The 21,138-nt window shown below is 44.7% G+C and overlaps 2 protein-coding genes across 2 annotated transcripts; both read right to left on the reverse strand.

Moving 5' to 3' along the window:
- Positions 1-290: 290 nt before the first annotated feature.
- TMEM235 (transmembrane protein 235) lies at positions 291-7,276 on the reverse strand. The gene is made up of 4 exons (XM_063123205.1): positions 7,057-7,276; positions 4,235-4,315; positions 3,759-3,896; positions 291-568 (listed from the first exon to the last, which is right to left on the reverse strand). The coding sequence occupies exons 1-4, from the start codon at positions 7,268-7,270 to the stop codon at positions 336-338; spliced, it is 666 nt and encodes a 221-aa protein (XP_062979275.1). The 5' UTR covers positions 7,271-7,276; the 3' UTR covers positions 291-335.
- Positions 7,277-14,771: 7,495 nt separating this feature from the next.
- On the reverse strand, positions 14,772-20,005 carry BIRC5 (baculoviral IAP repeat containing 5). Its single transcript, XM_063123207.1, has 4 exons — positions 19,842-20,005; positions 17,079-17,188; positions 15,370-15,487; positions 14,772-15,022 (listed from the first exon to the last, which is right to left on the reverse strand). Exons 1-4 carry the CDS (start codon positions 19,962-19,964, stop codon positions 14,939-14,941), a joined length of 435 nt encoding a protein of 144 aa, XP_062979277.1. The 5' UTR covers positions 19,965-20,005; the 3' UTR covers positions 14,772-14,938.
- Between the last annotated feature and the right edge of the window lie 1,133 nt (positions 20,006-21,138).

The raw sequence follows: 21,138 nt of genomic DNA on the forward strand, positions 1-21,138 counted from the left end.
AGGCAGAAAGTTATGCTTGGAGGAGGATTAGGGGGATGTATCGAGGGATGTGCTGAAGGGGCCATGACTGCCACCATTCCAGGGACAGGACATTTGCTCCCTCCCTCAGCTCTGCATGCACACCAAGAGTTGAGAAACAAAGCTCTGTGAAGCCTGCCCTTGCAGTACTCCATGAAGCCAACAAGTAGAGATGGAAGCCGCTCTGCCTGATTAATAAGGCTTCCTTGCGCCTTCCACCCCCCTAGCTTAGTACATCCACAGGGAGACTCATCCAATTTGTAGTTACAACCCTGGCCCTGTAACCCCTGGCAACGCTGCATCCCCCTCTCTTAGTATCAGATGACCCCTGAGCCCGTGCGCAGCTTCAGGCAGAGACCCCGAGCAGCCAGAAGGAGCAGGATGCCAGCCAGTGTTTCAGCGCTGAAAGAGAGCCAGGCTAGTGCCAGGGACCAGCCAAAGGCAACATGGACATGCTCAAAGCGCTGCCGGTCAAACATGTGCACAGTCTCAGCAAAAGCTGCCTCGGAATAGACGATGTAGATGCTGGTCCCCGAGAGTGTCAGCAGTGCTGGATGGGGAGAAGAGTGGGGGTGGAGGAGAGAAAGGATCATCAGAGTAGCAGCCACTGCCTCTGAATAGCAAAAAAAAACCCATTCCATTAGTGACCGAGAGAGCTCTGTGGAGCCCCCCTTGTCAGAGGCAGTGTGATCAGCAGGGGATGGGGACAAACAAGGCAGGATTATCACCTTCATGCTCTCCTTAGGAGTTTCCAGAGGCATCTCACCCAGGCAAGACAGATCTTCAGCTTGATTCAGCAAGGCAAATGCTAAGAAGAAGAGGCTTCTTGGGGATTGGTCCTGGTCCAGTTCCATGGAGAATCCTTTCTAACAGGGCCACCTTGTCCATGAAGTAAGGTGAATCTGCCCCCCGAAGGGCAGAAAAATCCCACTGCTGGGAGAACTGTGTGAACTACCCAGTGCTCCAGAAAACCATGCTGGCCCCTCTACTGCCATGACAGTTCTCTCAAGTGCCACACACCCAATGCCTCAATTTGAGGGCCCCTTAGGGTAGGTAGACTCTGAGAAGCCCCACCATCTGCTCAAAAGAGAGAGCAGCCAGCATGGCTATCTAAAGTACCTGGCTGTAAGGGGTCCCGAGGCACTGGCCAGGAGGTGGTCCTGGAGATCACCTATGCTGCTGCATCACAGGCAGTCTCTAAGGCTACCTCTCCACTAATGCCTTGCTCTGAGGAAGGAGCCCTCACAGTAATGGAGAGGCCTGTAGCACGAGGTGGGAGAAAAGAGGTAGTCGTCACCGCTGCCATCATAGAGAGGGGAAGGAGGGCAGGACAGTGACTAGGGACTGCTGCCATCGATGGGGAGTGGAGGAGAGGATGGGAGGGGCATGGTTGTAGCCATCACAACTGGTGGAGGATGGGCAGGGAAAAGAGGTGGCAGGCGTAGAGAATTGAAGACAGCAGCAGTGGAGGGGAAGGGAGAAGGAGGAAGAGGGCAGGTGGCGGCCATTGTCTTCTTTGTTGTTGGAGGAGGGTGACGGGGGAGAGAAGAGAGGGCGGCTGGCCACCACCACCATTGTGGTGACGGGATGGAGGGAGAAAAGAGAGGCCAGCCATGGGAGGCCTTGCATCAGCCCTGCTTTCCATTTTGAAGCCTGCTACAAATTCATTTGCCCTCCATATATGGCAAAGGAACAAAGGCCAGCAGAATGCAGGCTTGGCTTTGGCACTGCAAGGGAAGTAGTTTGGGACTTTGTTCAGGCCCTATGGCAGCCTTCCCTAAGCCGACGCCCTTGTAATTAGTTGGACTACAGCTCCTATCATGCCCAGCCACTGGTCACAATGGAGTTATAGTCCAACCTATGTCAAGGGCACCAGCTTCCAGAAGGCTGTCCTAATGGATCCCAGCTGGGCTTCTATCCATCTACCATCAGCTTCAGGGGAAATAAATATTTCTTGTTCCTGCCTTCGTAATGAGAAAAACATACTGAATGTAACTGAACCAGGAGCTCCTAGTTCTATTTGTGAGCAACTTGAGCTTGTTACGGAGAATTACCTCATGGTTTCAGGCTGCAAAGGATATGATGCAATCAGTCTTTGGTATAGCCAAGAACGGACAGCCTGTGTCCAAGCCTCTTGAGAGCCTAAATTAATTGCTTAAAAATACAACTTGCCCCTGGTTGCCTGGATCTGAGGCAATACAGCTAACAGCTTGGCAATAAAGCACAGGACAGAAGTCTGAAGCAGCAGGACCAGCCAAGACATCCTCATACATACAAATGCAGGGATGCGGTGGGAAGTGGAATGACCTGATTGCGCAAATAAAAATATCCATGTCCTAAACATCTGTTATGTTCTCTCTTTTAAGGATTGGCAGACTATATGGTTATCAAGTTAAATTTTATAACACCATTGAGAACACAGCTCTTCAATAGCATAATTCCCTAATGCTGCCGACTGTCTTCATAAAACCCTCAGACTCCACATTTTGAGTAAAACCTTGACTTGAAAGGCTTTTCACTAATTCCCAGACAAAATAGTTCATAGAAATTTTCAGTGTTCCCCAAATGTCCAATATTTCCATTGGAAAATCTGGGAGAAAAAGTCCTTGAGGTGAAAAAAAAAGTGGGGTGGGGAAGTGGTTTTTTCATTTTGTTTTGTTTTTTCATTTCCTCAGGCCTTCATATTTCATACCTGCATTCAGGTTTAAATCAGTGGCATAAAGAATGGCAAGCAGAGATTAGCTTTTGTACCACCACCAACCCCAACCCTACTCAAAGGGGAGGAAAGACTGCAAGGAACCCAGCAACAGCAGCTGAGGAAGGCTCCTGGCTCCCAACAGAGTGGAACAACTAATCTAGTCTCTTCCGGAACTCATCTGCCAACTCAGATGAATTTTAAACCTAAGAATTTCAAGATGCTGTGATTGTTATTTTAATATTGTATTGGTTTTATATGCTCTTTTAACTAATTTTATGTATATTTTATTGAGTGGTGTTCCCTGCCTCGATCCAGAAGAGGGAGAGGCGGGTAATAAATAAATAAATAAATAAATTATTATTATTATTATTATTATTATTATTATTATTATTATTCCCCAACCAATTAAAGCAGGGATGGGAAACCTCAGGCTTGGGGGCCAAATTCTGCCCTCCTGGGGTCCCAATCTGGCCCTCTGGAGTTCCCAAGGAGGTCACCCCTTTAGCCCCTTTCTAAACAGTTGAAATGTCGTTCCTAAAGCTTAGTTACTGGCACTAAGAGTGTAAGCTAAATTAAGTTGGTATTTGAAGAATGGGGTTCGCCCTACCCATTTTGCCTTCAGCCCCACTTACCATTGCAATACAGCCCCCCCCCCCCCCCCGGCTTCTCCAAAACTGAATTTGGCCCTTGAGCTGAACAAGTTTCCTCACACCAGCTGTAAAGCAGTCTGAGCAATGAAGAGGGCTGCTCTTGTTGTCTGGGAGGAAAAGGGACGAGGGAGCAGGAAGACAGACCAGGAGTTGGTAATGAGGGGAAATGCCATTCCCATGGCAACAAGGACCTGGCCACTGCACAAATAGCCACTGATAGGCCCCTTCGCCCTTGCTTTGCTCTGGCCAAAAAATAAACACATAAACACACATGCTGCCAAATCCTCCTCAAGAGCAGAATCTGGGCAGGCATTCAAAGGCATTTTGCCATATGGGGCATCCTCAGGAAAGAAGACCCGGGCCAAGTCCCTTCCAGCCACAGGGTTGCTCACCGCCAAGCAGAAAATAGCAGCCTGTGAACAGCAGAACCCGGTAGCTGCGAGCCAAAGAACCGATGATCCCGCAGATCCAGCCAAAAACAATCAACGTGAGGCTGAGGGGCAGGAGGACCACGAAGGCTCGATGCATGCCTGGCAGAGAGACAGAAAATCGGGGCGTCACGTGGAGGGAGGGAGGATCTTGGGTGTGTGTCGGAGGCTAGACTAGGAGACCTTCAGGATCAATTCAGCCCTCAAGTGCTTAAAAGGCCCTGTGGCATTTTTTCTGACAGGGCAAACCAATCCCTCTATTCCCACCCTACAGAGAAACACTGCCCATCTCCAATCTTACTCGAGCTTACTCCGCCTTCATCTTTAGCAAGTTATATCCACAATGTAGGACACCAAGCTCCCTAAAGCTACACAGAGGCGGCTTCCCATAACCCCTACTAGGTGCCAAACCCCACCACCCCACTGGATTCTCTACTCACAGATGAGATGCTGGAGGGAGGCTGGAACCTGCCAACTCTGTGGGCCAAATGGGTCAATTAGAGGCATACAGGCATTCCGCCCTAGGGAAGCAACAGAGAAAGAGAGAAACAAAGAAAGAAAAGAAACAGAAACAGAATCAAAGGGGAAAGATGCCACTGAACACAGTGCTGGAATAGAATCATAGAATAGTAGAACTGGAGGGTGCTTATAAGGCCATCGAGTCCAACCCCCTGCTCAATGCAGGAATCCATACCTGACAGATGGTTGTCCAGCTGCATCTTGAATGCCTCCAGAGTTGTTGCTAGGCCTGGGCCCAATTTACCAGGACTCCAGATTATTTTCTAGAGATCTGAGTGTTCCTTGGTTGCTCCTCAACTTAGCAGGGGTAATTTTCAATGGGGATTGCAGCTGGGGAGGGCAGGACTGACCCCACCCCTCCCCACATGCTGCCACACTGCCCTAATCCCCCCTATATAGCAACTAAAATGAGGGGACACCCTCTTCCATTGTTGCTTATGGAAGTTTTTCTTTCTTAGGCTTAATTGTAAGGGAGTGTGAAAGGGCTCACTGTGAAACTTACCAGCCTCTCTTTTTGGTGCACTTTTCACACCTGCTCACAGCTGTTGCAAATTAATTGTACCTGAAGAGGAGCTGCCAATTTGGGATGATCGGGGCAGGGGTAAGGTGAATGTTAATTAATTTATTTTATTTGGTGTGATTTGGATGGGTAATTAATTGGCTGGTTTTGCCTTCTGTGAAATGCAAATACTTCCTAGTATTTATTTATATATTTGCATATCTAGACATAAATTAGCATATGTAAATTTCATGCAGATATGCGTCCTATGAGCCAGGGCCCTGAACCTTTTAAGTGCCTAGTAATGCCCCTGCTTGCATCCTCCTCTTCTGCATCAGTGCTAACCAAGACAGGATATTCTGCAGCTCTGACAGGATCAATCTGGAATCTTTCATAAACGGAGAGGTGGAGTTAACTGGATTGCAGCAGGCAGAAGTGCCATTTGTGCAGGTACACTAATGGCCACAAGTGCTTTCTTCTTAGGGGAAGGCCTGGGGCAGCCTCCCCCCTGGGGCCCTCCAGATGTTTTGGACTCTTAACTCCCATTAGCCCCAAACGACATGGCTAAATGTTCAGGTATACTGGCAATCATCATGAAAAACATCTAAAGAGCACCAGGTTGGGGCTGGTGTAGGGCTTTTCTTGGCAATTAGATTGGCAATGGGGGCATCCTAAGAAGGCAGGGGTGGGCAAACAGAGCTCTGATCCCCCTACTCCTCAAAGTGGCTAGCTGGCATGCCTCATTCTTATTTCTGCCCCACGATAATGTCACAGCAATTTTGTGCCCATCCAAGCTGCCTGAAGTGTCTGTTTTTGGCATGGAGGAAGAACTTCAGTTGGCATATAGTAGGCCAGGCAGGCACTCTTTGGGGGTGGGGGGAGGATCTGGCCAGTTGCTAACTTACAGCAGCTTGGGGGACTTTGCATCTGCCCTTTCTTCGCAGCTATGCAAAATGAGCTCGTGTCCCAAGAGTCCCAGAATCAACAGTACGAGAAAGTGTGGCATCCACAACACTGTCCGATGTTGCACTATGCAGGCTTGGGGGGGGGGGGGGGGAGGGATTCTAACCTCAGTTGTATTCAAGAAACAGCACTGTTTGGAGGGCAGAGCAAAGCTTTACCTCCCCCACCCCCATGATCTAGCATGGGCCATTTCAAGGCCAGTTGGGCTCATGTTATTATTATTATTATAAATAATAATAATAACAACAACAACAACAACAACAACAACAACAACATGAGTGCAACTGGCCAGCCAGGGATGTCAATTTTTGTGAACTGCCCAGACAGCTTTGGCTACTGGGCAGCATAGAAATGCAATAAATAAATAAATAGTTAGCATGGCTGACACATCCTTTGAAATGGACATCTTCATTTTATGCCTACTTGGCTTGTTCTTCTAAGCAGATCCTTGTAGAACAAGCTGTCAATATTGTCACCCTTAAGGTCACTGAGTTTTATTCCCTCTTTTTCATCAACAATCCATACAGTTTCCTCTCCTATGCCCAATCTTCTTGGGTGTAATCCAATTTTCCTCCTCTTCCTCTCTGTCTGTCTCCCTACCAGCATAGTATATTATTTCTAGACTGTGCATATTGTAAAGCGCCCAGTATGCCTTGAAGCCACTGGGGTTCAAGCATCAGTGGGATGAATGGAATCTGCAGTATATAAATCAAATAAATAAATATTAATCGATTGCCAGGGAAAGGGGGTGGGACAATGTCACTTTTCAAGAATCCTATGCTGGGAGGCACGGAGGGTAAGGAAGCAGGGTTCCCTTATCCAACACACACATACTAGCCAGGAATATAGCTAGCCCTAGGTGGGGGTTAGCTTTGGGAAAGGGTATGAGAACAGAGGCAGATTGAGTGACACAGGTGGTGAAGCATAAACAAAAGGTCTTAAGGACACAGCCACACAGGCAGGGGGAAGAAAGAAGCAGTGCAGGGAGACGGGTGTCATCCTAAACCACACACCTAACATCAAGAGATACATCCCATGGGGCCACGATCCCGCAGCTGTTAGGTGGTGGAAGGAGTCTTCCTTGCTACTAAAGTAGGTAGAGGCAAGGAAACCACTGCCTACAGAGGGAAGCGCACGACACCGGGCTGCACCCTGACTGCAAAACGAGCAGATCGCCCCCCCGGATTCCAGCACCCGAGGACGCCCGGGATGGGATGACACCGAGACGAGCGAGAAAGACGCGAGAAGCTGCCTGCAGCTCTGCTCCAAGAGCACTCCTACCTTCGCAGAGACGCCAGAGTCCGGAGTGAGAACTCAGCTGCTCTGCCTCCCAAGCACTGAGGTTGCTCTTCCCAGCTAAGTCCACGCGGACCAAGTACCAGTAGTCGGTGCCGATGGCTGCAATCAAGAAGCCGAAGCTGAAGATCCCACAGAGGGCAGCGGCGAGGCAGAGCGCGCCGGGAGACACCGCTCCGCCTCCCGGCTTTGGCACCATGATCCCCGCCTCCGCCACAGCAGGAGCCGGACGCGCGGCCGCCAGTGCCGCCGGACACGTGGCGAGAAGCAGCTGAGCGGGAGACGCCCCCTTTGTAAGCTCAGCCCACTCCAGTCGAGCCCCACAGCCCTCTCCCATGCGGGGTGCGGAGTGAATGAGGTGAGGTGGGAGTGGAGGCGGCTATGGAGCAGCCCCCCACCCCCTGCGCTCGTCTCCATAAGGGGTGTTTTCAGCCTGGCAGACGCTTCGCCCAGCGGAGAGAGGGAGGGCGGGGAGAGACGCGTGCCGCCGTTGGCGCCCCAAACTGGGACCGAGCGCAAAAAAACCAGTCGGAAAGACCATGCCAGCGGCACCTACCGAAACAGATCACCAAAAACGGGCAAGCTTTCCAGACTTCCAGGTCTCTTTATCAGGGAAGTGGTTATCGCTTGCACAAGTTTTGTTTGCGATCGTATGGTCGGCCTAATGAAGGTATTTCACTAATAGGGATTTGGAGGATTTATTTATGGTCCACACGGCTACCTTTGTTTTTCTCCAAGGGCCCGATCCTGCCCGCATTTAAGTAAATCGTTCAGTGCTCAATGGTAAATACTCTCCACGTAAGGTTGCCTCGATTGCAGTGGTTTTCCCCTTCTCCCCTACTCACCTCGGTCCAGGTAGAAACTTAGAAGGGGGGGGGGGGATTCGCAGAGGGGACCTTCCTAATTTTTCTTTTCCTCTGAAGCACGTGGGCTCTCGCAATGGCGCAGTCCCTGGCCGGCCACGCCCTGCCCCGCAGTCGCTGAAATGACCTAGGTTTCCAGTTTTAAGAGGGCAGGTACGAGTTGACAGGTGCTGGAAAAAGAAAAGCCCTCCCCCCTAGTCTGTCCTTCCCCTTCCCTGCCCCCAGACGCCCATGTTGAGTTCTTCTTCTATATACACCCTGTAGCTCACCCACTGCAGTGAATTTTATCGACAGCCTTCCATATTTTTGCGTGCCTCAGGTTACACCAGCCAGGTGTGGCTCTAAACTAGCTGCCCGCAACTGGTGAACTATGCAATGGGCGTTCCGATCCCCAAACCCGGAAGGGCAGATCTAGGTTGAATTTTTCTTCGGTAAACCGGGAAACGTTTTGCCTGAGGCAAACCGCACACCTATCCACACTTCTTTGGAAACAAAAATATACTTATAATAAAATGCGGCCCAAAAGTTTTTGTTTGTTTGTTGTTTTTTAAACTAAGCACTGTATCAGTACAGGTCTGATTAAAAACAAGAAAGGAAACAAGCACAGCCCCGGTTGCATCCTTGGCGGGGGGTGGGGGCACATGGCCGACAAGGTACTATCAGCCCCTAGGCTCAGCCATCTGAGGGCAAAGGAAGCACTTGTTCTTGAGGGCGGGGGCTCCCAAGTGGGAGCAGGACCAGTCCCAAAGGTGGCCAGGCAGCCCGACTTAGTCCCATCATCCCTAGTTGGTCCCTCACTTACCTCCACAGCCTTGTCATTCCCTCTGTATGTGCACAGAAATTGAAATAATGGCATTTTCATCATTTTTTAAATATTTTTTTAATTGATATTAAAATTTGGCATCCCACTTAACTTGTTGCCCTAGGAGACCACCTCATTCACCTATTTGGAGGGGCCACCCTTGGGACTATCGAATCTACAGAACTAAGCAGTAGCTCTTTCAGCTCCCACTACCCCCACTGCTACTCTATTCCATTTGGGCAGTCTTGCTATAGAAGACTAAGCAAAGGGCCAGGGTGGGAAGCACCGCTTTAATTTCTAAAATGAGAGATGCTCAATGGATGCCATTTGACTCAGGAGCTACTAATAGCAAAAGAAAGCCAATCTGCACCTGTTTAAAGGCACTTTGCTTTTTATTCATTCAATTTTTGGCCTGCCCTTCTGCCAGGGAGCTCAAGGCATGCATGGCTCTCCCCCTCCCTCACTTTATCCTCACAAGAAGCAGGCTAAGTGGAGCCCAACTGGCCCAAGGTCACCCAGTGAGCTTCATGGCTAAATAGGAATTTGAACCCACAACCCTCATTCATTTGAGCCTGACACTCTAACCACACTGGCTTTCTTTTAGGAGCCATATATAAGCCCTGGCATTAAAAACCACACACACACACAGGAGCAGAGCCCTGGAAGCAAATTCACATCTTAGGAGATCCAACAGCATGCCCATTAAACATTGCTCTTGTCTTCTTTGGGGTAATACCTCTTTCCAGCTCACAAACTAAGTAGAAATTTAATGTATTTACTTATTTACCAAAGGGACTGAATAATAGAAATCTATTCAATCTAGCTCATCCATTGATCCACCCCTGCAGAGAATAGCATCCAACTCACCTACTGAAGTCTCAACTCACAGTAGCAATTCTTTGGCATTTAAGCAAGGAAAAGCCTAGTTGTAAATATCCCACACCACCTATGTGCAGATGACACTCTAACTCTCTCCTCCATGTCCTTATTCTTCCAAACAGTCCTGTATCTCCAACTGCCTCTGGTATTTCTGCTTGGATGCTTCATCACTGTCTTGAGCTCAATATGTCAAAGACTGAGTTTCTCATCTTTCCCAATCCATCATCTCCTTGTTAATTCTCCTGAACCACTGACATCACTATCCTCCCTATTGACAAGCACAAAGCCTTGGTTTTGTCTTTAGCTCTTCTCTCTCCTTAACCGTTGAAATTTGGACTGTTACAAAACTTTTGTTGGTTCTCCCTTTACAGCAGCACTCTCCTGCCAAGACAATGCACGCTCATTGTTCTGACCACACAACTCCACTCTTTAAATCCTTTCACTAGCTTCCTGTTCTCGCAGGGCGCAGCAGATGGTAACCAGAATCCTGCCCGGAAGTGACTTTCTCATTAGACCACTCATGGATGTTTGATCATTTCTTTAATCTACTGATTAGCATTTTTACAGATTTTGTACCCTTTCTTTCTACCATCATGTATTTTTATTAACATCTGTTCACTGTACATAAAGTGAACAGATTTATGATTGACAGCTTCCTGTTCACTCCTGGATCCTGCACAAACTTATCTTTGCTTTCCAAATCCTCCATGGCCTTGCCTCTCCTTCTCATCTGTGTGCTTACTTGTATCACCAGCACAACCCTCCCTGTGACCTGTGCTCATCCAGTTTCATCACCCTCTACCCTCCAAAGGTCTCCTGTTGCCTGACACAACTCCATCCATTTTCCCTTGCTTCCCTTATGTCTCAAACTGCCTTACAGAATGCTTCTGTGTGATCACCTCCCTTATTTCCTTTAGGTTCCTTCTCAAAACTCACATTTTCTGAGACGTCTTTGCATCATGCCTTTAGTCCCCATACTAGAGATGTTGAACCTCAGGCCTACAGGCCATAATGGGCCAGCCTGGGAATGCCCAGATGGCCATGCTCCTTCCATCATCCAACCCACTTTCCCCCCACAACTGCTGATGTTTAGTTGTTTCCCCTATTCTAAAAGACTGAAATGCCTCTCCTAAGGCTTAGTAACTGGCACTAAGAGCTTTTAAGCAAAAACATGCTGGTGTGTTTGTTCCATCAACACTGGAGTAGGGACCTAAAGAGCCAAATTTAATTTGGTCTTCAGATTGAAAGACGTTTGTGCTATACTTTATTGTAACTAAGCCAAAGTATGTGTAATTTAAACGATCATACCTCTCCGCTGCTCACCCATGCCTCCACATCCCCCTTCCCCTGTTGTTTCCCTGTGTCTTAGTTTGTGAGCTCCAAATGGCATCAAAATGGAGAGGCGGGTAAGAAATAAATTTATTATTATTGGGTAGGGACCTGTCATACCTGTTTTGTGTCACGTACAAATAAAGTGCTACATAAATAACAACCCATGCAAACAGCAGTAGTCACTGTAAGCCTATGCGGCAGGGTCTTGCTATTTACTGTGTATAATCTGTACAGCACCATGTACATTGATGGTGCTATATAAATAAATAATAATAATAATAATAATAATAATAATAATAATAATAATAATAGATAGCCCAAAAATTTGGTGCCCGAAGCAGAAAATCCAACCTTCGTTTCTCTGGTAGTAGATAAATAATAATAGACTAAAAACTTTTTGACTGCTACCTGAGGTGCGGTACCTGGCCAGGAAGACAGCAGCAGTCAGCTCTAGAGAAAGCGCCAGCTATGGCATGATTAAGATAAAACGCACACAGAGAGACCCATTATTTCCACTATTCCATCTGTAATCGCTCTAGGGGCTCATTATGGTTTCAACCACTGAGTGAAAGGTACGGAAAGAAAATTCTTCGGGAAAATGTAACCATGCTCCCCACTCATTGTCAGCACTCAGCAGGAACAGCTCTAAACACTAGTGAGGAAAGTAAGGTTAGCACAGCTTGTAGAGAGAAATTGCTACCTTATCTTATCAACTCAGACAGATTCAGAGAAGTTTACAGAATCTCACAATGTGATTAATCTCATGCAATGGCAGAGAGGCTATGCAAGAGCACCTCTCTCCAGCAGAACTATATATTAAAAACCCACCTAGATATAGCTAAAGTGATGAATGGTCTATCTATCACAGCGGCCCCATTCAGAAAATACCTTAAACCACATTTTTAAGCATGGTGGTTAAGCCAGAAAGCAGGGCTGTGTTCAGAAGACACCTTAAACCACGGCTTTAACCAAAGACAACAAGCCTTACTCACTGGTTAAAGCCATGGTTTAAGATGTCTTCTGAACATGGCCTGGCTTCCTGGCTTAACCAACATGCTTAAAGCCATGGTTTAAGGTGTCTTCTGAATGGGGCAAGCCTTTTCTTCCTCCATCAGAACCTAGCAAGAGAAACTTCAAATGGAATGATAAAAGTCAGAGGATAACTATAAAATAGTCTATCTTTTATCAGTCAGCTCCAATGCTGCCCTTCCCCAAAGCACTTGCACCAAAACAGAATCAGTTGCTTCTAACTATCCTATTGATGGCAATAGGTTGCAATTCTTTCATCCTAGAGTAGCCCCAAGTTGGCTGTTTTAAACTGTTACACTGACTATTCCTGGCAGCCCCCCCCCCCCCAAAAAATCAGGTATTCCTGCAGCCCATACAAAGACTTGATGCTCTACTTCAGCATTTGCCCTTTCATCTGTGTTGCTTCATTATTGCAGGTTCTGGACATCACACACCATAAATAGCCCATTAACTATTTTATAAGAGGACCTAAGCTTAGGTCTTATCTAGGCCTAATGGTGTTGGTGAAGGGAAAAGATTGTTCTAAAAGTACTTTGCTGGATCTAGCCAGTGTTTAGGACTCACAAGTGGGGCGCAATGGTATATACCACCAATATTTTGCATTGACCAAATAGAGAGCTGTTTTAGCTATTGCAGCTGACAGAGATTGACACATTCTCAATTTATTCCTATGCCTTTCAAAAAGTCTGTAAAGGCACTATCATTTTGTAGTGATGAAGTCTATAATTACATTTTCATGAAGTGCTACCTTGTTTATCTAGAACATACTGTCAATTTTTTATTTTTTAAAAAAAAGCCATCTAAGCTAATATCCATCACATTTTTGAGGCAATTAATTTTTTAAGTTAACTATTCATTGCAGGAAGTACTGCGTGTTTATCCTGAACATAGAGCTACCTAGTTTTATTGGATTTACTGCAAGGTCTACTATTTTGAGACAAGTAGTTTGTCTATTCACTTCATTACAGTGATGAATTAACAGGGAATAAGTCCAAGTGAAAATAGTAAATAAACCTGGGATTACACCTTATCTACCACATCCCTTTTGAGATGGAACAACCTGATTTGCACACCATAGATTTCTAGAACAAAATCTAACAGTACTATAATACTTGATGATTTGTTTGAAGTCTCTTCCTAATGTTTTCAGTGAGTTTTCTATGAAGACTCAAATCTCATTCCAGGGTCTCTTTACAGTCAAATTAATCTTCATCAGCATCTATATGAAGCTTGGAATTTGTCCTAACATATATAATTTTTCACTTATGAACATGAACTGCTATTCCAGACTGGAAAACATCTTGGGGCATCACACAATCTGCTTTGAATTGTGCTGTCCTGAATAGAACTGGCTACTTTATATACCCCTGCCTCCAGAACTCTTCAGAAACACTGCCAATCCCTTTAGAGAGGGTGTTGAACTTTTAGCCAAATTCCTGAGGGCCAGATTCCATTTTGAAAAAATTCTTCCAGTGGCAGCTAGGACAAAAGGGGCTGGGCCCAAATACCAGCATACGTTTAGTTTAGACCTTACTGTGAGTAACTAAATCTTAGGCAAAGCATTTCAACCTGTTGGATCGGGAGTGGGGGGACACAGCAGAAAAGCCAGGAAACTACCAAAAAAGGTGGTTGGGATGTGTGTGAAGGACCAGGAGGTGTAGCCACCTGAGGAAGACCAGGTGGGCCAGAGGTTCTGCCAGATACAGCCAACTAAGGCATATCTCCCTACAAAAAGTTGTCATAATTGAATACCCATCTATTGGTCTCATTAATTCCTAAGAGGGCTTTTGTAATTGCTAGATCTGAAACAAATTACTGTTCTAGGACAACAGATTTAATGGAAATAAAGCAGCACCCCAAGGAAGCAGTTTAATAACTGCTCTATTTGACATGATGTTCCATATTCCCTTATTTATTCCATTTATATACTGCCCCATAGCTGAAGCTCTCTGGGTGGTTTACAAAAGTTAAAAACAGTAAACATTAAAAATATACAAAATTTAACAACCATCAGAAACATAAAAACCACAGTATAAAAACAACATAATAACCAACACATCTAATGATGTAATATGGACAATGCCATTATGATGATGTAGGTGTGCCCCCTGGTGACTTTTTTTGTGCTGAGAAGTTATTACTCGCATAATTTTTGTTACTGGAAAATCTGTAATTACAGATGTGCATGTATTTTTAAACAATTTTCCCATAATGGGGAGTGGGGTGATGGTAACATATGGACAGCAAAAGTAGATTCTGAGAGATCTTGCAGTTCACAAAGACTCATATTACAAGCCCGGAAACATAAACACCCAACATCTATCATTCAATGGTCTGAAGATATTACTGCTCTCGCTGAATTTGAATGTATATCCTAGTCATCAATCTTGTGTGTGAATACTTCTTTAGATATATGGACTGCTTATATTACTATATAAGTATTTAAAACATAAGTATAAAATCCTTTCTTTTTTCATTAATTCGTGTTGCAAAATGTTACTGTGAATGGAAATGCTTTTTGCTATGCTTGGTTGTAGTAGTTCCCCCAAACACACTTTTTTATATAACTGAAATAAGTGGGCGGGGCGGGGGGGGGGGTGGAATAAGCAACATAGGATCTTGTCATGGTATCTAGCAAACACTATACCAGTTTGGGAAATGGGGTCAGAGAAAAGTATCACAGTCATCAACTAGACTGGAGCCATTGTTGGAAAAGCAAGAAGGAAGTCAGAGGCCCTCACACCTTGCTAGGTAGCCACAAGCTCTAAGCAGCCTTGCCAAAAAGCTGTCAGAGTGCAGTAACCTGAAGACCAGTAAATATTTATTAACAATGGGAAAGTAAATCACACAAGGATAAAATTCAAAGAAATTCATACTTGGACTGAGGCGCAGATATGGCACAATTTAGTTTCTGCCTCTGCTTAAAGCCATTTAGACAGCAATGGAAAGCACAACAAAAGATTCAGGAACGCAGAACGTCTATTTCATTTCGGATGTGTTTGATATATTTTTCCATCTCGATAATTTTCTCGTTAACTTGCTTTTTCTAGGAAAAACACAAAAGAAAACTCCAGCTAGTAAATATTAAAAAGGCAGTTCTCCAGCTGTAGGAAGAACTACAAAGGAAGGGTTTTGCTGCAGAGAGGGACAGGCAGGGGCAATTCACTTTGAGAAGCAAGAAAGCAGGAAAGCCAAGAAGAGCAGCATTCGGCCTCCGAGTTGCAGCCAAATGAGAAAACCACCTTCAAATCAAGGTTGTTCTATAGGCACCAGACCATGTATCACTTAGGATGGAGGAGAGGGAGATGCTATCAAACCATTTTGAAATTGTAGGATGGACGTGGGGACAAGAGCAACCCACTAAATTTGTGGGTCCCCGCAAGCCATACTTACAATCCTATTGATCGTTCTCTCTTTGCTAAGTTTCATAAACTCTTGCACTGTTAGTTGAGACACTTCTTTCTGGAGAAGAAGAAATGCACAGTTGGGGGAATGTCGCCGGTGCTCTTCCCTAGAAATTAGGAGGATAAACTATATTAGCACAACAGTCCACAAAGGAAAAAGCAGCCCTCCCTGGGAATACAGAGTCTCTAGCAAAAGACAAAAACACCATCATCAGAGACTCCCCACCTCACCTACTAGATGTACCAGTTGGATCAAGAGATAGAATACTATACATGCTAAAATATCAACTGATGAGGAAGAGGTTCATGTCCTAGTTTATGCCATTTGCACACCATCACATCCATAAAATGTGATCATCACACCTAGCCAAATTGTGCATTGCTTTTGGAAGAGCCTTGGGCTTTGGCAAGTTGTCAAAGAAAGAACATTCCCTACTCCGCCAAACATACCTTCCTGTATGCCTTAACATCCTAGAGCGACACATTGTAAATTTAAGAGGATACTGTAACGGAAGTCAGGGTCCACCTGACAACCCTGCAAGGTAGGCTCCTGGACCAAATGTCCTGAATTCCCCAGCAGCCCACCACCCTAGCCTTGTCCACAACCGGGATGAGCCAGATGTTCAGGGAATAATGCACAGACACACATTTAGGGACCAAAGCAAATTTATTGCATTCACTAAAACAACACGTAAGGCCTTGGTCGGTAAAAGCCTCTTTAAAAAGGAAAGGGAGGAAGGGAGATAAGGAAGAGGGGAGTGAGGAAAGAAGGTGAGGAAAAGCTCCAATACTTAGCCATTACCCCAATAATCATACGTCCCCACACCCAGCCGAAGCATCGGCTAGCCTTCTCCAGAATACCCACACACATTAAAACATAAAAAGCCTTTCTAACTCTGAGTAATCCCCCTCCCGGTTGCCTTGGACCTGATCTTCCCATTGGACATATGGACGCACCACCAAGGAAGACGGAGGGTCTTTTACGTGCATTTCTTTTGGAAGAGCCTTGGGCTTTGGCAAGTTGTCAAAGAAAGAATATTCCCTACTCCGCCAAACATACCTTCCTCTATGCCCTTAACATCCTAGAACGACACATTGTAAATTTAAGAGGATACTCTCAGTTGATTCTAGCAGGATGCCCAAAAGAAATGTGTTTGTAGCCTTAGAACTGTCTGGACAGGCGAGCCTGGTGTGCCTCAGTTGCTGCGTGACAAGAGATGTTCTGTGCCCATATTTACTGCCAGTGGTTTGCTTTAAAGCAGATCCAACACAAGAGCTTTTAACAGCATCAAAGACTGGCAGCCAGAAAAGTCTGGAAATTGCGGAGATCAGATCTGGCAGGTTTGATTCTCTTTCAGATCTGATTCTTCCCAGTGGGTATGCATGCTACTTCACTGTAGGCGGATCTGGTATGCCGTTTCAGTAATTGATATACTTGCAGTACAGTGTCCCTGACCATTCCCCACTCGTCCTCACATGCTTGCTGTGGAGTGGCTGCATTAAGACAGCTTTATGCAAAAAATGGAATATGTGGACAACTCATCATGATTTGCTAACACCCAATACTGAAGTTGTGCATCAGACTCCATTAACCTTTTAATAGCAGCATGCCGTTATGTTTTGCAGTGATGCATTGGTACAGCAAGCATTTATTTAGTGGCATTGCAAGTCTTCATATCCAATTTCCAAGATACATACATGGGGTCATCATCGGGCTCCCATCCCTCCAACTCCTTAAAGCATATGAAACACTGTGCCACATCGGGTGCATTCTCACTAGGACAGTGAATGAATCCAGCTTCTGCCATCTGAATTGGGGTGGGGACAGAAAGAGAGGGAGAAGTTATTCAAGGGCATATATTCTACAATCAAGGGCATTTATTCTACAATAAAACATTAAAGGCTTATGAACTAGAAAGGCAGAAGAAATGGTTTGGCTATGTACTGCCCCTACTAGAGATGTAAAATTTCCAGAAATGTTGAAGCCATGGGGGGGAAATGCTGTTTCCGGGGGGTGTTCAGGGGAAAACAATTTTTTTTGGAAAAATTGAAAAAAAATGCAACATTAATTAGCACTTCTTACAAATTGAAAGTCACTTTGTTACTTTAGGAACATAAAATGTAATTATGTCCAAGTTGGTTTGGCATAAAATTATTACATTTGGTATATTAAAAGTACAGTGCATTCAAACAATTATTACAAATTGAATTTACTTCTTTAATTTTTAAAAAAAATTGTAACAAATGGAGATACAAGCTCCTGAACTGTAAGGAACCTCTTTGGTTTTGCCAGTTTATGAGGAGCAGGCAAAAAACAATTAAAAAAAACCCAGAAGAAACCATCAACATTAGTAACAAAGAATTTTGTGTGTGTTTGCACTAGCCTTCCACAATGCCAATCTGACATAAAGCACCCATTCCCATAAAAAGAACTGAGAAGAAGGGGGAACCAAGGTTTAATGCATGAAATTTAATCACTCATTTGCTGAGCTATAGCCATCACTATCAGTTTCAGTCTCTGCTTCAATGGCAGTGTCCCCTAATGGCAGAAATGCATCTTGCTCTTGCATTTGAGAGTGGTAGTCTCAGTTTGCAACCTAGGACTTGCTTGTCCTCAGTGCACAGAAATTGTAATAATCAGATGCTGTACATAGTCTTTAGAAATCATTTGAAGTAAATATATAAACACCTTGTCTTAAACATTTTATTCATCATGCTAAAATAAAACATTCCATAATATTTATTTATTTTATTATTTATTTATTTATTTTATTACATTTATATACCGCCCCCCAGCCGGAGCTCTCTGGGCGGTTTACAACAATTAAAAATAGTCAATTAAACATAATCAATTTAATTCATTTTTTTGGCTGCCAGGGTGGGCGTGACCAGTCACAAAACACCCATTTCCCAGAAGGCAAACCAGTGAGGCTAAAAGAAATTTGCCCAAGAATCTAAATATAAGGCAGGCAGAGAGGTCTGCAAGTCTCAAAATGCAAAACTGCTCTTTTGAACCCACAGCTGTCTGCTCCAATACCCACTCCATAAAAGGTAAGTTGAGGCTCAGAAAAAAACAACCAGGCCAGGAAACCAAGCACAAGTGAGTGGTGGGTTATGACTGTCAAATACTGTTACAAAGATGGTACTGAAGGCTACTGCACGCCGGCCTCTCAGGTAAAACTCTTTTTTAAAAAAACAGAAGCTTGGCAAACAAGCTCCCAGCCCTACTGCAATACAGTGAACTTATTTTGGAGAACACACATATATGGAAACGAACTGTAATCCTCGTTTTTATCATGAATTAAAATTATATTTTTGGAGAAGGGAGGTAGAGAATAGGGATCTACAGAAAAGCATGGCAACACAAACGATTATGCACAATTTCAGGAGGGAATGAGGAAAGTTAGCCAGAACAGTGGGCCAGATGGGAAATGTAGGCCCCATTTCAAACTGCTCATTAAGTATTTTTTAATCAGTTCTAAATACATATGAACTAGAACAATTTATTTAAAAAGGTAATGGCAAGCACTTTTATTCAAGATGTATGTACATAAGACATCACTTCTTCACATTCAGAAATGCTTTATGTGCAACTTTGCCTTGTCAATGTTAATGTTCAAAACTGCTAATCCATTCAAACATTCTTGCACCATTGCGGACTGAAAGTATGACTTGATTCGTTTTAGGACACTGAAGTTCCTCTCATTAGAGGCCACTGTTGCTGGCAATGACAGAAAAATGCAAAGTGTGATGAGGACGTTTGGGAAAATATTGCCCAATCTCAAGTTCAATATTTGACCATAAACTTCCTTCTGTGAAACAGCATCGAGTTTGAAATTCACATCAAAAAATTTTTTAAGAAGCACTTCACTCTGAATGTCAGTTGAAATACGACTTGGGTATCGCAGCTGAAAGTGAGTAGCTTTTTTTTTTTTTTTTTTTGGACATTTCATTCTCATCTAACTGCTTAAAGTGCCACAAAAAATCAAAAAGTCCACAAATGTCCCAGATTGCAGAAAAGCGACGTGAAAGGCCATCGATAACAAAGCCAATTACGTTGAAGAGGAGAGCTACTTTGTAACAAATCTTTACCAAAGGGTCTCCCTTTGCCTCTACCAGGGGGACTCAGAGTAGCCCCCCCCCCTCAAAATTGTAGGCCTCTGCCCAGCCTTGTCTTCAGCCCATCCACCTTTGAAAGCCTCGGGACGAGTTGTGTGAAGCAAAGGCTTGCAAGCCGTGGTCCCTTTTAACATCACCTTACGACCAAAAAGGACGAGCCACACCCACGAGATAGCTCCCCAATTAGTTAAGCTACAAGCCTATCCACATTTACTTAGGAGGAGCCCCACTGAACACAATGGGTCTTACTTCTAAGTAAACACGCATACGACTGTGCTGCTCGCAGTGGGAAGTCTCACCCTTCTCGGGCCGGGGCGTGAGCAGAAGGAATCGGTCCCTTACCCGGTCGGGAGTGCAGGAGCAATCAGACATGAAGGGCCATTGGGAGAAGGTGGCGACACGGTGTTCCTGCAGGTACAACTCGAGCTCCGGCGGCACTTGCACGACGGCGCCAGTAGCAGCCATGTCCGCTACCGCAGATTTCAAAACACAGCGGGGAAAACAACGGCTCTGCAGGGGATCATGGGAAGTTCGCTCCTAATGACCGCTAAGCATGCTGGAAACCAAGGCTTTCAAAGTGCTCAGGCTTTGAGGTGGAGCGAATGAGCGCTGGGCATGCTGGGAGGCGTAGTCCTTTATCATTGCAATCTGTTCCGTAAAAGGGGGGGGGTTTGTCATAAATAGTTGTCGTTTAAAATACTCGTTTTAAAAGCTTTTTATCATAATAGTTCTCGTTTAAAATGTCCCTTTAATTTATTTTTATTTGTTGTTTTACTGCAACAGACTAGCGCCTCTGAATTTTAGAAGAGAGAGCAAAAAAATCCACACAACTTCCAACTCCGATTAGAAATCCCACTCGTATGAGGGTAAGAATAGTGAAAGCACAAAAAATCAATATAAAAAACCAAGATAATCGAACGAGGAAATTTTAAAAAAGACACCATCCAAAATCCGCTTTATTAGCGGATATCTTTATTAGCTCAACCAAAATGCCACAAGAGATGAAAAGGTGAAAGCTTTTGAGTTCTCCAGAACTCTTCATCAGCAATCAGGTAAAAAACAGGATGAAGAAAGAAACGTTTAAAAATTAAGCCACATGTTGTACCTATGAGATCTGTGGTTCATACCCAGTCACAAAATGGTGATGTGATGTGTGGAATGAATTAGTCACTAGTAGGTGTTGCAGGTATCAGATTACATCTGACATTCTGGGACAAAAAATAATAGCCAAACTCTGTTTCTAAAAATAACAATCTGACTACAGTTCAGCTCTGGATAATTATTATGACATTATATTTTACAAGGAATCCAGGGTGGTTTATATGGCCCTCCTCTGGATTGTATCAAAATTATGTGAGGTAGATTGGGCTGAGAGTCATTGGCTGGCCTAAAGTGACCTTCATGGCCACGTGGTGGAGTTCAACCTAGATGTCTGGCGATCCAGTCCAACACACCATTAATGACATTTAGTTTGCATTAACAAATCCAGTTATTAATTTTAGGTGGAGTAGTTCACTAGTTCTGGAAAACTCAAAAGCCTGAGCCATCTTTTCTAGCATTTTGGTTTGTCCTAATAAAGATATTGCCCAACTGTCGATTTTGGATTTCCCCCACTCCCCCATGGACCAAAGCAGCTAGC

This window comes from Elgaria multicarinata, chromosome 3, assembly GCF_023053635.1.
Source record: "Elgaria multicarinata webbii isolate HBS135686 ecotype San Diego chromosome 3, rElgMul1.1.pri, whole genome shotgun sequence".
Classification (NCBI taxonomy): domain Eukaryota; kingdom Metazoa; phylum Chordata; class Lepidosauria; order Squamata; family Anguidae; genus Elgaria; species Elgaria multicarinata.